Consider the following 15,827-nt stretch of genomic DNA (forward strand, 5'->3'; position numbering starts at 1 on the left):
CACTTTTGAATATACTTGAAATGTTCTGTTTAGGAAAAAATGTTAAAAATTATTTTGCCCTGTATCATTTCCTCAAAGCAGGGTGATTAGGAGCTCACTGGTGCTGGGGAAACATTTCTCAAGAAGTGCCAACATCTGACCCATTTACCTCACACTCACTCTTGACCTCTAGCATACCACCCAGGGCCGAGCTCACAATTTTGCTGCAATATCCAGAGTGCTCAGTTGCAAAACCCCCTCCTCTCTAATTCCAGGTGTTGAGAGATTAAATCTCACCTCTAGTCCCCCATAAAAAAGCAACTGAAGTCAATCTCTGCCCACTGGAGAGGGTAGAATAACACCAGCTGGAAGCTGCGAGGTCACTCTTACACATCACAAGTTGTTTTCCCCTTTGCAAAATAGATCTGATCAATTCTTGGAGCAGTCTGCCCTGGATGTAACAATTTGGCTGTGGTTTCGGACTGTCTAGAGGGCCAGCCCTAAGGCCTAGCTGGCTGCTAGGGGTGCTGAGAGGGGGCCAGTGGGGAAGACTTGGCTTAATAAGGGCCCCAGATGTGGAAATAATAAATGACTGTGAGTCTGGACTCATCCAGGATGTGGGAGTATGGCCATAATAGATTGTCCTGTGGGCTGGCCCTCTGCTGGGGAGGCTGGGACAATCAGGTAGATGGGCAGAAATGACTCTACTTATTGAATACTTTCCACACCCTGGCACAGTTATTGTTCAGTCGTTCAGTTATGTCGGATTCTTTGTGACCCCATGGACTACAGCACGCTAGGCTTCCCTGTCCTTCACTGTCTCCAGGGGTTTGCTCAAACTCATGTGCATTGAGTCGACGATGCCATCCAACCATCTCGTCCTCTGTCACCCCCTTCTTCTCCTGCCCTCAGTCTTTTCCAGCATCAGAATCTTTTCCAGTGAGTCAGCTCTTCGGGTCAGGTGGCCAAAGTACTGGAGCTTCAGCTTCACCATCAGTCCTGCCAATGAATATTCAGGTTGATTTCCTTTAGGATTGATTGATCTTGCAGTCCAGGGGACTCTCAAGAGTCTTTTCCAGCACCACAGTTTGAAGGCATGGTCCTTCAATCCATTTTGCATGAATCTCCTCATTTAACTCTCTGAGGCACCAGGGAAGCCCATTTAACTCTCACAATAACCCTATGAGGTTGATACTATTCTTCCATTTCAGAGATGGGCAAAATGAGGGCTCGAGACTAAGTCTTTCTCTAGTTAGTAAGGAACAGAGTGAGAATAGGAATCTGGGTGGGCTGGCTCAGCAGGAGTCAGCAAATTTTATCTAAAGGCCACATGAAGCTGAGTGAAATGAAATTACTCCCCAGAAAGGTTTCTGTGCCCCATGTTCACTGATGCATTTTTTTTCATAATAGCCAAAATAGGGAAACAAGCTAAGTGCCCCCTCAATGGAAAAAGAAAATGTGATATGCTTATAATATACAAGGACTTCCCTGATGGCTCAGTGGGTAACGAATCTGCCTACAATGCAGGAGACACAAGAGATTCAGGTGCGATCCCTAGGTTGAGAAGATTCCCTGGAGAAGGAAATGGCAACCCGCTCCAGTATTCTTGCCTGGAGAATCCCATGGACAGAGAAACCTGGCAGACTACAGCCCAAAGAGTTGCAAAGAGTCAAACATGACTGAGAGACTAAGCATGTATGTATATTATGTGTATATATATATATATATATATATATCTCACAAATGTGATATATATTACATATTTATTTGTATTTATATAAGTTGTTATATATACAATTCAGGCATAAAATATAAGGAAGTCCTGCCATTTGCAATGACATGAATGGAAGTTGATGGCATTATGCTAAGTGAAATAAGTCAGACAGAAAGACAAGTACTGTTTGGTCTTGCTTATATGTGGAATCTACAAAAGAAAAAATGAACTCATAGAAACAGAGTAGAATGGTGGTTGCCAAGGGCAGCAAGTAGGGGAAACGGGGTGATGTTGTTCAAAGGGCACAGACTTTTAGCTATAAGATAAATAACTTCTGACAACCTAATGTACAACATGGCCACTACAGTCACCAATTTTGTATTCTTGAAACCTGCTGAAAGAGCAGATCTTAAACATTCTCACCACATACACACAAAATGATAACTATGTGAGGTGAGGGGTTGGACGTGTTAACTAACCTTATTATGGTCATCATTTTGCAATATATACCTATATCAAATCATCACGTTGCATGCCTTAAGCTTACACAATGCTTTATGTCAATTATATCTCCATAAAGCTGGAGGTGGAGGATGCACATTGTTAAGCATTTTCAACTTTGCACAACAAATGATCTCCATTGCAGGGACACAACTCTGCTGTTAGAGCATGGAAATAACCATAGGTAATGTGGAAACAAGTGGGAGAAAATGTATTCCAAGAAATTTTCCTTTTACATAAACAAATTGTGCTCCATCCATAAAATGGAATATTACTCAGCCATATAAAGGAGTGATTCATAGTAAAATGCATTGATTCAGGCTACAACATAAATGAAATTTGAAAACATCATGCTCAATGAAAAGAAAATGCCAGACACAAAAATCACATATTGTATGATTATATTTATATGAAATATCCATAATAGGTAAATCCAGAGACCAAAAGATTGGCAATTGTCAGGGACTGGTTGCAATGATGCAAAATAACTGCTTATTGGGTACAGGGTTTTATATTGGGGTGATGAAAACTTTGGTAGATCAGATACAGGTGATGGCTGTACAAAACTGTAAATGTAATAATGCCACAGAATTGTACACTTTTAAGTGGTTCACTTTATGTTAGGTGAATTTCACCTCAAAAACAAAAAACAACTGTTTACAAAAACAGACGATCAATCCACAGACTGTGTTTTGGCCACTCCTGCCTTAAAACATCTTTTCACAAAACCCAGTGCTGAACTTAAAAAATGTAGGCTTACACAAAACATGGAAACAATTTAAATGACCATCGATAGATGAATGGGTAAAAATGTGATACATATGTACAGTGGAATACTACTCAGTCGTGAAGAGGAATGGAATGCTGTTATTTGCAATGATGTGGGTACAACTAGAGGGGTTTCCCTGATGGCTCGGATAGTAAAGAATCTGTCTACAATGCGAGAGACCTGGGTTTGATCCAGAGAGTCAGACAGGCTGGGTACGACCAGAGATTATCACACTATAGTGAAGTAAGTTAGAAAGAGAAGGACAAATATCAATACTACAGGATATCATTTATACATGGAATCTAAAATATGGCACAAATGCACTTATCTGCAAAACACAAATAGACTCACAGACATAGAGAACAGACTTTCAGATGCTGAAGGGGAAAGGTGGAGGAGAGAAGGATTCCCAGGATTGTTGTTGTTTAGTCCCTGAGTCGTGTCTGACTCTTGTGGCCCCATGGACGGTAGCCCACCAGGCTTCTCGGCCCATGGGATTTCCCAGGCAAGAATACTGGAGTGGGTTGCCATTTCCCTCTCCAGGGGATCTTTCTGACCCCCCCACCCAGGATTAGCAGATGTAAACTATTATACATAAGATGGATAAACAACAAGGGCTTACTGTATATCCCAGGGAACTATATTCAATATTCTATAATAAATCTTAATGGAAAAGAATGTTCTAAAAAATCGTATCTATATGTGTATAACTGGGTCACTTTTGCTGTATAGCAGACACTGACACGACATTATAAATCAGCTGTATTTCTGTAAAGAAAAAAAATGTTTAACATGGGCATATAAAATCTTTTCTTGGCCTTCCATGATGCTCAGTGATAAAGAATCCCCCTGCCAATGCAGGAGACACAAGCTCGACCTCTGATCCAGAAAGATCCCACATGTCTCAGAGCAAATAAGTCCGTGCTCCACACCTACTGCGCTTGTGCTCTGGAGCCCAGGAGCCGCAACTGTGTCCATGTGCTCCAACTACGGAAGCCCACATTTGCCCCAGAGGCTGTGCTCTGCAACAAGAGAAGCCACTGAAATGAGAAGCCTGGGCTCCGCCACTGGAGAGTAGCCCCCACTTTCAACAACTAGAGGAAAGCCTAAGCAACCACAAAGAGCCTGCCCAGCCAAAAATAGATGAAGAAAATTATTTAAAAAAATAAATAAATAAAACCTTCTCTCAGAGACCCGTACACGAGTTTATCAGGGTCTTCACTCTTATTATCGTTACTCTTACCAAAGAAAGTGTAGTGAAAATGTTAGTTGTTCAGTCATGTCCAACTCTTTGTGACCCTCTGGACTGTCCCAAAGTTCAGGCTTCTCAGTCCATGGGATTCTCCAGGCGAGAACACTGGAGTGGACTGCCATGCCTCCCGAACCCAGGGATCGAACTGGGGTTTCCTGGATTGCAGGCGCATTCTTTACCGTCTGAGCTGCCAGGGAAGCCCACTGTTACCAAAGTGAAAGTTATTAACTCAGATCTTGGCCCCCTCAAACCCAGCCCTGCCCCCAAGCTCCTTTTTCTCTGTGCTCTGGCCTTGATCCCAGCGTCACTTTAGATCCAGATTCCAGGGCTCTGCCAGTGTGTGCTGAGGCTGGACCCAGGCACCAGGTATTCTCATAAGACCCCTGGTCTGTCCGCAGCCTGGAGGAGCCTTGACCTTCACTGACAATGGGCTTCACAGAGGTGGGAGGGACGAGGGGGCGGGGGATGACTCATCATGGGAATTCCAGCCTTCCTGTAGCCTCCCAAGCCCAGCCCAGCCCAGGTGCCTTGGTGTGTGGGTGCCTGCATGTGCCTGACCTCAAACTGGCCCCCCTCAAGAAGGCCTATTCTATATTCAACAGTCACTCCCTGCTACCCATCTGGTCTCTGAGCTGTGGTGGGCATTCTTGGACAGCCTAAGAAAATTCAACATCTTCCAGCCTTGGAGAGATGGAACCCCAGACAGAGAAACTTGGGATTTTGTATGGATAGGTCTGGGTCAAAGGTAGGAATCCTGGGCTAGGGAACCAGAATGGAGAAACTGGGGAGCCAGGGGTAATCAGGGAGGTTTCCTGGAGGAAAGGTCCTACCCGAGAAAGTCACTAATCCCAGACGGACCCTTAGGGAAATGCTGGCTGGCTATGTCCCTGGCTCCAAAACCACCAAGCTCCTACCACAAACTTCAAGCTTTAAAAGGGTATCAAGGCTGCCCATCTGGCCCAAGAATTACTGGGTGTGAAGCTGATCTGTCGCCAGTCTTGCCTCTGACCCTGATCTCACCACAGGATGGTAAACACACGCACTGAGCTTGGAGCACTCCCCAGGTTCTCTTGCCCAGGTGTGACCTTGGGCAAGTTATTTAACCTCTTTGAGCTCACCGTCCTGCTGGGTAAAATGAGCATCAATGGGTGGTTAAGTAAAACTTCAAGGGACTTAGAGAACAAACTTATGGTTACCACAGGAGGGGGATGGTAGAAAGGGATAGTTACGGAGTTTGGGATGGACATGTCCACACGGCTATATTTATTTATTTATTTATTTATTTTGTTTTGTTTTGTTTACGGCTATATTTAAAATGGATAACCAACAAGGACCTACTGGGTAGCACGGGGAGCTCTGCTCATGTTATGTGCCAGCCTGGATGGGAGGGGAGTTTTGAGGGAGAATGAATACATGATATACGTATGGCTGAGGCCCTCTGTTGTCAGCCTGAAACTATTACAACGTTGTTAATCGGCTATACTTCAATATAAAATAAAAAGTTTAAAAAATTAAAATGGATGACCAACAGAAAAAGTTTTTTTAATAAAACTGCAAGTGACCCCCGACAGCCACAAGAATCAGAGAGACAAACCCAGGGTTCATGAGGCCGCATTAAGGTCATTTCCAGACTGAGGACAGCGGGTAGGAATCTCATGGGACAGTCCACCTGGCAACCCCTGGGGGCTACCTCCAGTGGATCCAGGGCCTGAATGAAGATAAAGCAAGTGAGCCACAAAGACAGCATCAGAATTCCTGGTTTTTCCTTTCACCTCTGGCTCCAATATGTCTGAGCACAGCGCTGCCCCTGATCCTGTCTTTACTAAAATGTTGCTAATTTGTTCATCATGGATTTTTTTTTTTTTTTTGCTTTGCTTTTAGTCTTTTAAAACATTGCACTATGACATAGGGCGCTGAGAGCTGGTGCTCTGTGACAGCATAGAGGGATAGGATGAGGAGGGAGGTGGGAGGGGATTCAGGATGGGGGACACATGGATACCTGTGGCTGATTCATACTGACGTATGGCAAAAACCATCACAATACTGTAAAGAAATTATCCTCCAATTACAATAAATTAATAATTATTTTAAATAAATACATAAGTAAAACACTGTATTAGCAGGACTTCCCTGGGGGGCCAGTGCTTAAGACTCCATCTTACAATGCAGGTGGCGTAGGTTCCATCCCAGGTCCGGCAACAAGGATCCCACATGCCAGAATAAAAAATTGCATTAGAATATTGTTATCTTGATGGCTGAGATTTTTAGCACCACCTTAAATTCTACACTCTCCACTCTAGTCCTGCACCCGACACACACACAGCCCACATCCTCCATATGGTTCTACCAGGCCGAGCCCCTCACCCCAAATCCTCAGAAACTGGAGCTTGGGGGAGAAGATTTCCTCAGAATCTCCTGGGGAGCAGGCTCTGGGCTAAGCACTCCCCTCCTTTAGTACCTATGAGCCCCCACTGTGTGCCCAGATTTGTGCTAGGCTATGCTTCGAATTTTGGAATTTTGGCGAATTTGAGGTGCTTGCTTGGTTGCGTCCGACTCGGCGACCCCATGGACTGTAGCCCTCCATATTTCTCTGTCCATAGGATTTCCCAGGCAAGAATACTGGAGTGGGTGGCCATTTCCTTCTCCAGGGGATCTTCCCGACCCAGGGATCACCTTCCCAACCCAGAGACCAACCCATATCTCCTGCATATCCTGCATTGGCAGGTGGATTTTTAACCTCTGAGCCACCAAGGAAGCCCATGCTGGGTGACTCTCAATAGCTAAGTAGGCCCCCTGGGGAATCCCAGGCCTGGCTCCGCCCGAATATCCCCAGGCCCGCCCAGGGCCCGCCCTCTGCTGAATGCCCAGCCTGGTGGGTTTCCTGGAAACTCCCCGGGCTGGCTGGTTTCGAGATGGGAGGCCCACGGTGAAGCAATAACCGTGGCAGCTCCAGTCACGTTGAGCCCATCCCACCTGACACCAGATAAAGGGGAGACAGGCTCTCTTCAGCAGGACTTGGCCACGGACACCAGCGGAAAAGGGAGAGAACCCCTCACCACCAGCCCAGGTGAGCCCAGAAGTCAGGTCCGGGGACAGAGTCAGGGTCCTGAACACCTCCCCTGAGCCCAGTTCCTGCTCTCAGCTATCCCTGATGGCATGGGATCCAGAGCTGGAAACAGACGACAGGTAACATCTCAGAGTCCCCCTACACTCCGAGCAGACTTCACCTCGGCCCCTGCACCCACCCTCTGCCTGAGGCTAAAGCGCTGGCATCAAAGAAGGCAGGAGGTAGTGTCAACTTCAGACAGGCCTCTCCTCTCTCCACTCTCAGCACAGCCTGTCCTACCAGTTGGGTAGGCACCTGAGAGTCCCCTCTGGTGGCCAGAAGTAGCCACAAAACTATCCCCATAGGAAGGGTGGAATGCTGGACGGGCCTTAGTCTACCTCTCTTGGGGAATGGGCTGACTCTGATGGAGTCTGAACTATCCGGTTTCCAAGGCCCCTCCTGGAACTTACTGATCCTTGACCTAGGCCTGGGAGGAATGGGATAGGCTAGGGGAGCCCCTGAAACCCAGATGACCTTGAGGCAGGGCACTCTGTACCCGTGCCTCTGCTGCCTCCCGCCCACAGCTCTACAAGTGGCAGCCGTGTCATTCACCGCTGGACTTTGACAGTAGCCAAAGGTACTACTTGTTTTCCCTGTCTGTCTCCTTCCAGCCCTGCTGAGATCTCCGCTGAGGTCAACCGGCTATGTCCTTTGGAAATTGGAAGCCCACAGTGGTGGTCCAGGGTATACTCTGGATCCTGTATGGATTGCTGCTGCAGCCGGAGCCAGGGACAGGTGGGTCAGAAGGCAGAGGCCTGAAGCCAGGACTCTTAGTTCAGTATATTGCTGCCCCTCTGCGTCCAGCTTTTTACAGGGTGAGGTTGGACTCACAAGGCTCAAGTCTCTAGGAAACTCCAGTCTGGGAACACAGATGTACAGATGTTCCCAGCCCCATAGGATCTGGGCAAGGGTTGGGGGAAGAAACTTAGGCCAAAAGAGCAAAATTTAGGAAGACCTCCTGGAGGAGGGGAAATAAATCTAGGACAGGAAGAAGAATTTTACTCGGTGGTGAAGCAGTAAAGGACATTTTAGGCAGAGAGTAAAGCAAAGTTATAGAGGAATTACTATGTGAACTGTCTGGAGAAGAGTCTGAATTGCAGCAGATGGTGGAGTGTAAGGATTACTACTTTCTGTGTTCAGATCCTGCCTCTGCCACTTCCTCGTTGTGTGATCTTAGGTAGGTAATTTAACCTCTTCACGCTCATAGGGTCCTTGTGCAGATTAAATGTGTTGTTATATAAGTCACCTACAATGATGCCTGGCATACAGTAAATGTTTAATTAATGTCAGCTATTATTCAACAATTCACCCTAGCTCTGAGCCCCACATTTCTAAGTTCCAGGTTCAGCCAGACATTTCTCCCACATGGCACAGGCTCACCCTCCGCTGGGGACCCTTCAAGACACTGTTCCCTCTATACTTCTGCAAACTCCAATCCACCAAGAAAAACCGTCCATCATTCCCTTAAGATACCTGAGGACACTGCCCACTCTTATCCATCACAGCATCACCATCCTGGCTTCGGCCACCTTCACTGCTTACCTCCACCCTCTTTCCCCTTCTCTACTCTGATCTGCCCTCCAAAAAATTATATTCTTCATACGGCACTCAAAAGAGCAATCTTAGAATTTCAACCAGGCTGTGTATCTCTCCTACTCATGAAGCTGCTGTGGCTCCCCAGTGCCCACTGATAGTCTAAGCTCCTTAACTTGTTGTCGGTGTTTCAGTTTCCTCACCTACACAAGGGCAGTGTCAGACATCGTATAAAGTTGTCCAACAAAGAGCTGGGGGCATTGAGAAGATGCAGAAGCGGCAGGAGGAGGCTGAGGAATGGGGGTGCTGGGCTGTTGGGTTAATGCCATCCCTCCTCCCACAGCGACCCTGCCCCTGCTCATGGACTCTGTCATCCAGGCCCTGGCTGAGCTGGAGCAGAAGGTGCCAGCCACTGAGGCTGGCCATAGTGTCGCTGCATGGCTGCTGTCAGCCCAGGGCTCTGGTACCCACAGTCCCCTCCATCACTTCCTGCTGGAGGGGAAGCGTCTCAACATCACCGAGCTGGATCCTCCTTCGCTGAGCCCAGAGCTTCGAGGCCTGATGGGAGAGGTGGCGAGACATAGCATGCAGGATGGGAAGGAATATGGGGTGGTACTAGCACCCGATGGCTCGACTGTGGCTGTGGAGCCTCTTCTGGCAGGGCTTTGGGCAGGCCTTCAGGGACACAGAATCGTAAACCTCTCCTTAGAGAGCACGGCCACCCCTCCGGATGCTGGAGTCACCTTTCCAGACCTTGGCGACACCTCCCCAGGGCTCAGCAATGCCTCTCCTGATGTCACCTCTGTGGATGTCGGAGCTGTGTCTCCAAATGTTAGCACCAAATATCTAGATGTAGGAGCCACCTCTCCAGAAGTTAGACCTGGCTCTCCAGAGGTCCAAGCCTCCTCTCCAGATACCAAGGCCAAGTTACCAACCGCTGTGGACAGCCTCCTCGTGGTCACCCTGGCCGGGGACCTGGGCCTGAACTTCCTCCAGGGCCCTCAGACCTGGAATCATTCTGGACTGGGAGCTGAGGGATGCTGGGACCAGCTCTCTGTTCCCAGGACCTTCACGCTTATGGATCCTGAGGCATCACCCCTCACCACGGCCTTCCTCAACGGTGCCCTGGACGGAGTCCTCCTTGGAGACTATCTGAGCCGGACCCCTGAGCCCCGGCCAGCCCTCAGTCACCTGCTGAGCCAGTACTATGGAGCTGGGATAGCTGGAGACCCAGGATTTCGGAGCAACTTCCGACGGCACAACGGAGCTGCTCTGACTTCGGCCCCCACCCTGACCCAGCAAGTATGGGGGGCCCTCATCCTGCTACAAAGATTAGAGCCAGCACACCCTCATCTACAGGGCATGAGCCAAGAAGAGCTGGCACAGGTGGCCACCCATGCTACCAAGGAGTTCACTGAGGCTTTCCTAGGTGAGTAGGACCCCCACCCACTGAGACAATCCTTCTGACAGATGCCTTCTCAGTGCCAGACAGGTCAGTGGGATCTATGGTTAGGGGATTCCAGAGGGGGCCAACAGGACTAGGATGCTGTTAGATTTAGTTCCCAGTGGGGGCCAGAGTGATTGAAAAGTGAAAAAAAAAAGAGTGTTAGTCACATTGGACCCTTGGTAACTCCATGGACGGTGGCTAGGCTTCTCTGTCCATGGGATCCTGCAAGCAAGAATACTGGAGTAGGTAGCCATTCCCTTCTCCAGGGCATCTTCTCCACCCAGGGGTTGAACTCGGGTCTCCTGCATTGCAGGCAGATTCTTTACCATCTGAGCCACTGGGGAAGACTGATGTGAGAATGAACCGTCCCCAAATCTGGGAGGAGACTGGGGGGATGATCCTTACGTGCCCTCATAGTGTGAGAGAAGGCAGCAGGCAGAGAAACGCTCGCTGACTCCCACTCTCGATTCCCTTCCTCTCAGGGTGTCCAGCAATCCACCCGCGTTGCCGCTGGGGTGCCGCACCGTACCAGGGTCTCCCGACGCCGCTGAAGCTGCCTCTCGGGTTCTTGTATGCGCACCACACGTACTTGCCCGCGCCACCCTGCACCAGCTTTGAGCGCTGCGCCGCAGACATGCGCTCTATGCAACGTTTCCACCAGCAGACACGCGGCTGGGCCGACATAGGATACAGGTGGGCGGGAACCTGCGGAGCGCTGGCAAGGCAGACCAAGGGGCGGTGCAGTGGAGAGGCTGGATGGGGGGAGCTTGACTCAGGGGGCGGGGTTTGAACCTGAGCGAAGCAGGCAAAACGGAGGCGGAGTTTAGAGCCAGGGTGGAGAGGGGCATGGCCTAGACTGGGGTTGGAGTCTTAATAGCTACTAGAAGGAGCTCACTTGCCTGGAGAATCCCAGGGATGGAGGAGCCTGATGGGCTGCCGTCTACCGGGTCGCACAGAGTCAGACACGACTGAAGTGACTTAGCAGCAGCAGCAGCAGCAGAAAGAGCTCAACAGTGGGACTCTTTTTAGCCTGGGGTGGGAACCAGGAAAGGTGTCCAGACTTGGGAGAACAGGACCTGTGGTAGCGGCTAAGTCTGGGACGGAGCAATAATGGATATGATCTCAGCCAGAAGAAGTTCAGAACTGTGGAGGAGTTAGACTTGAAATAATGAGGAGGGAGCTGGGTAGAAAGAGACCGGGCTAATGTTGAGGACAGATCCAGAGAAACAAGACTATTTCTGGGGTGGCATTTGGAGGGAGAGTGGGACATGGCTGGACCAGGTGGAGTCTGCGTGACCGGGGAAAACTTGGGGCGACGGTGGCCCTTGGCACGGGTGCGGAAACTGGGGTAGAGGGCCAGATGCGGAGTGAGACCTCACGTCTGGTTCCTGCTTCCCTCTCTCCTCCGCAGTTTCGTGGTGGGCTCAGACGGCTACGTGTACGAGGGCCGCGGATGGCACTGGGTGGGTGCGCACACACTCGGCCACAACTCCCGCGGCTTCGGCGTGGCCTTTATAGGCAACTACACCGCGGTGCTGCCCTCAGAGGCCGCGCTGCGAGCGGTGCGAGACGAGCTCCCGCGCTGCGCTATACGCGCCGGCCTCCTGAGGCCAGACTATGCGCTGCTAGGCCACCGCCAGCTCGTGCGCACTGAGTGCCCTGGAGACCTGCTCTTCAACCTGCTGCGCACCTGGCCGCGCTTCGACAAGGTGGGTCCCCGGCGCCCGCACTACCTCGGCCTGAGGCCCCTCTGTTCACACAAGCTCAGCGCGTGCCCTGATCCCTGCCTGCTTGCCTAACTCCAGCAGGCCCCTCTCACTCCTTCCTGTAACCCTGTGTCCACAACCTCAGCCAAGACCCTTCACTCCCTTGCAATCTATTCAGGCAATCTAGACCCAGACTTCAGTCATTCTGCTTGCAACATAGCCTACTGCCCCTGCCCCTCTACATTTCACAACCTTATCCCAGCCACCCAACCTTGCCCTCACCCTTGCTCCCAACCCAAAGGCTCTCTGTCCACACAACAGTGATCAAGCCTGTGACCCTCTACAGAAAACCTCTTTGCATAGGACAGCTTCTGTGCTGTGTGCTGAGTCACTTCAGTCATGTCAGATTCTTTGCCACCCTGTGGACTGTAGCTTGCCAGACTCCTCTGTCCATGGGATTCTCCAGGCAAGAATAGTGGAGGGGGTTGCCATGCCCTCCTCCAGGGGATCTTCCCAACCTAGGAATGGAACCCAAGTCTCTCATGTCTCCGGCATTGGTAGGTGGGTTCTTTACCACTAACACCACCTGGGAAGCCCACACAGCTTCTGCCCAGCCCCTAACCCAGTTGTTGCAATCCTCAGCCCAGATCGTCTCAGTCCCAAGGATGCTTGTTCAGCCCCAGGCTCCCTGACCCTTGATGACAACTTCTTTGCTGGAGCAATCTAGGCCCAGTCAGCACATTCTTAGCTTGGTGATGGCACCACACCACCAACCATAATGACAAAGCCACCTCTATAATCACCCCTGTATAATCAAGCTCCACTTTCAAACTACCATTCCATTTCAATAAGCTGGCCTGCAGTTGGGGTTGTACCCACCTCCTCACTTTGGGCCCCTGTCCTCTTACCCATCCAGGGTGCCACCATGAAGAGCGCAAACCCAGCTCCATTATCACCACCACCCCCACCACCCCCACCTAAACTCTCTTGTCTTTTTCAGAACGTGAAACCAAGAACTGCCAGGAGGGCCTCCAGCATATCCAAGAGAAGACCACCTCCAACGATACTGCTATCCACTGACCTCCAATAAAGAGACCTGGGAGAGACTTCCCCGGTGGTCCAGTGGTTGAGAATCCACCTGCCAATGCAGGGTATATGGGTTTGATCTCTGGTCTGGGAAGATTCCACATGCTGTGGAGCAACTAAGCCTGTGCTCACAACTACTGAGCCCCGGCTCTAGAGCCTGCAAGTCGCAACTACCGAGCCAGAGTGCTGCAACTACTGAAGCCTTGTGCACCTAGAGCCCCGTGTTCCACAAGAGAAGCCACCACAAGGAGAAGCCTGAGCACTGCAGTGAAGAGCAGCCCCCACTTGCTGACACTAGAGAAAGCCCACCCACAGCAACAAAGGCCTAGCACAGCCAGAAAATAAAATGATTTTTTTTTTAAAAAAAAGGACACCATGAATAGAAAGACTGTGTTCAAGCATCATCTGCATTTGCATATTCAGTCACAGTTTGGGGTTGCCCAGAAGCAGACCCTGGGACAAGAATCCCAGTGGAAGTAGTCTGTCTGGGTGGTGATCCCAGGACATATCACCTGGGGAATAAGGAAATGACACAGGGAAGGGAAGGCATGTTGGTATGGGAGGCACATGGAGCTCCATCCTACTGGGGACGCCTGGGGGACAGTGTAGGGCATATACCTCACAGACATCCCACTTAAAGAGCAAGCAAGCTGGAATACTGACCCTCCAAGTCCCATAGTCATTGGTTGAGGGCAGCCCCCTGGTTCTTTTCTTTTTTTTTTTTTTTTCTGTTTAGTCACTCAGTAGTGTCCAACTCTTTGCAACCCCATGAACTGTAGCCCCCTTGGCTCCTCTGTCCTTGGGGTTTCCCAGGCAAGAATACTGGGATGGGTTGCCATTTCCTTCTCCAGGGGATCTTCTCATGTCTCTTGCTCGGCAGGTGGATTCTTTACCACCAAGCCATCTGGGAAGCCCCGAGCTCCCAGGGAGGTGTTAACGTGCTGACACTTTGGGATTGCTAGCTGTACGGGCAATGTGGACTCCACCTGTCAGAGAAAACTCCTCCAGCAAAAATGCAGGGATTGAGGCCAGTGCACAACAAAGAGGAGAAGGCTCAGAGATCCAGGAGAACACTGGGAGAAGCTACCTGTGTGTGCAGTGAGTGGACCGAGTGCCGCGTGGATGAGGAGGGCATAGCTAAGGTGTGTGCACCTACGTGAACATGTCCAGCCCCTGGAGAAGGGGTGTTGATCCTCATTGAAGACCTTCCTCCTCAGGACCGGTTATAGAATGTTCGAGGCCCAGTGCAAAATGAAAACGTAGGCCCCTTGTCCAAAAAGCAGGAACTTCAAGACAGCGACAGCAGAGCATTAAATCAAGCTCAGTGTAGAGCCCTGAACATGGGGCCCTGGGTGAGTGCACTGGCCGCATGCTAATGAGGGCAGTTCTCCCCATCCCATCACGTAAACGCTGGTCACCCTTGCCTTTGCACAAGCAGTTCCTTCTATCTGGTATGCCCTTCCCATGACCAGCTCTTTCTCATGCTTCAGGTCACAAATGCCAGCTCATCATGGAGGCCCTCCTGGGTTTTTCCAGCTCAAAGTGGGTCTCTTGTGCTCAGCCTCTGCTCTAGTCTGTTTATTTTCTTTTAAGTCCTCCTCACCAGCTAGAAATGTCCTACATTCATGCTTAGGACTTGTCTCTCTTGCTGTACTGTGAGTTCCAGGAAGGCAGGAATCACATTCATCTTGTTCCTTGTCACTTCTCCAGTACCAGCACATAGTAGGCACGAAGAGAACATTGGTTGAAGAAACAAGGTATCCCATTATAAATCTTTTGAAACTGATGTTATCATCTTGCACAAATCAGGAAACCAAGGTTCAGAGAGAGGAAGTGACTTGCCTGAGGTCACACAGTGAGAGAAGGACCAGCTGGCACTCAAACTCACCCTGGGACCAGTGGGCCAGCATTCTGCTGATTCTCACATTAACTCACTCATTCCTTAGAACAGCATTTGGCCACCCTTTTTTTTTTCTTTTTTCCAAGTGAACACTTTTTGTGGTATTAGCAGAGATGCAAGAAAGGGCACCCAAATGTGTGGTTAATGAATTTTCACAGCAGAACACACCCATGTAACCAACATTCAGCTCAAGAAATAAAAGAAGTTATATTTATACTATGTGAAGTTCACTTCATTAAAAAAAAAAATGATCAGCTCCCAAAAGGCTCCCTTGTGCTCCTCCACCTCCCCAGTCTCCAGCCCCCCCAAAGGGAAACCATCTCCTGACTTGTTACACATGTTTTGCCTGCTTTGGAACTTACCCAGGAATCAAACCTACGTCTCCCGCATTACAGGCAGACGCTTTAACCTCTGAGCCACTAGGGAAGCCCATAAATAGAAATACATAGTGTTTAATCTTCATTGTATTTTTTTGTTCAGCATTGTTTGTGATTCATCTGAGTTCGATTATTCGTATTGCTATATAATATTTCACTATGCGAAGAGACCACAATTTATCCATTCTACTGTATATGCACATGTTGGTTGTTTTCAGTTTGGGGCTACCAGGTGGCGCAGTGGTAAAGAATCTGCCTGCTAGTGCAGGAAACACAGGAGACACGGGTTCGATTCCTGGGTCGGGAAGATCCCCTGCAGGAGGATATGGCAACCCACTCCAGTATTCTTCCCTGGAGAATTCCATGGACAGAAGAGCCTGGCGGGCTACAGTCCATAGCGTTGCAGAGTTGGACACGACTGAAGCGACTTGGCACGCAAGCGTGTAATCTTTATAAG

General features: G+C 49.6%; 1 protein-coding gene across 2 annotated transcripts; it reads left to right on the top strand.

Annotated features, from left to right (window-relative positions):
* The first annotated feature begins 7,118 nt into the window (after positions 1–7,118).
* On the top strand, positions 7,119–13,461 carry PGLYRP2 (peptidoglycan recognition protein 2). 2 transcript variants are annotated; one of them, XM_069590729.1, is made up of 6 exons: positions 7,119–7,282; positions 7,933–8,056; positions 9,198–10,283; positions 10,784–10,994; positions 11,713–12,010; positions 13,008–13,461. In XM_069590729.1, exons 2-6 carry the CDS (start codon positions 7,966–7,968, stop codon positions 13,095–13,097), a joined length of 1,776 nt encoding a protein of 591 aa, XP_069446830.1. In that variant the 5' UTR covers positions 7,119–7,282; positions 7,933–7,965; the 3' UTR covers positions 13,098–13,461. The 2 variants fall into 2 exon arrangements, with proteins under 2 accessions (XP_069446830.1, XP_069446829.1); XM_069590728.1 differs by lacking the exon at positions 7,119–7,282 and having other exon boundaries at positions 7,617–8,056.
* The last annotated feature ends 2,366 nt before the right edge of the window (positions 13,462–15,827 follow it).

This window comes from Ovis canadensis, chromosome 5, assembly GCF_042477335.2.
Source record: "Ovis canadensis isolate MfBH-ARS-UI-01 breed Bighorn chromosome 5, ARS-UI_OviCan_v2, whole genome shotgun sequence".
NCBI lineage: Eukaryota > Metazoa > Chordata > Mammalia > Artiodactyla > Bovidae > Ovis > Ovis canadensis.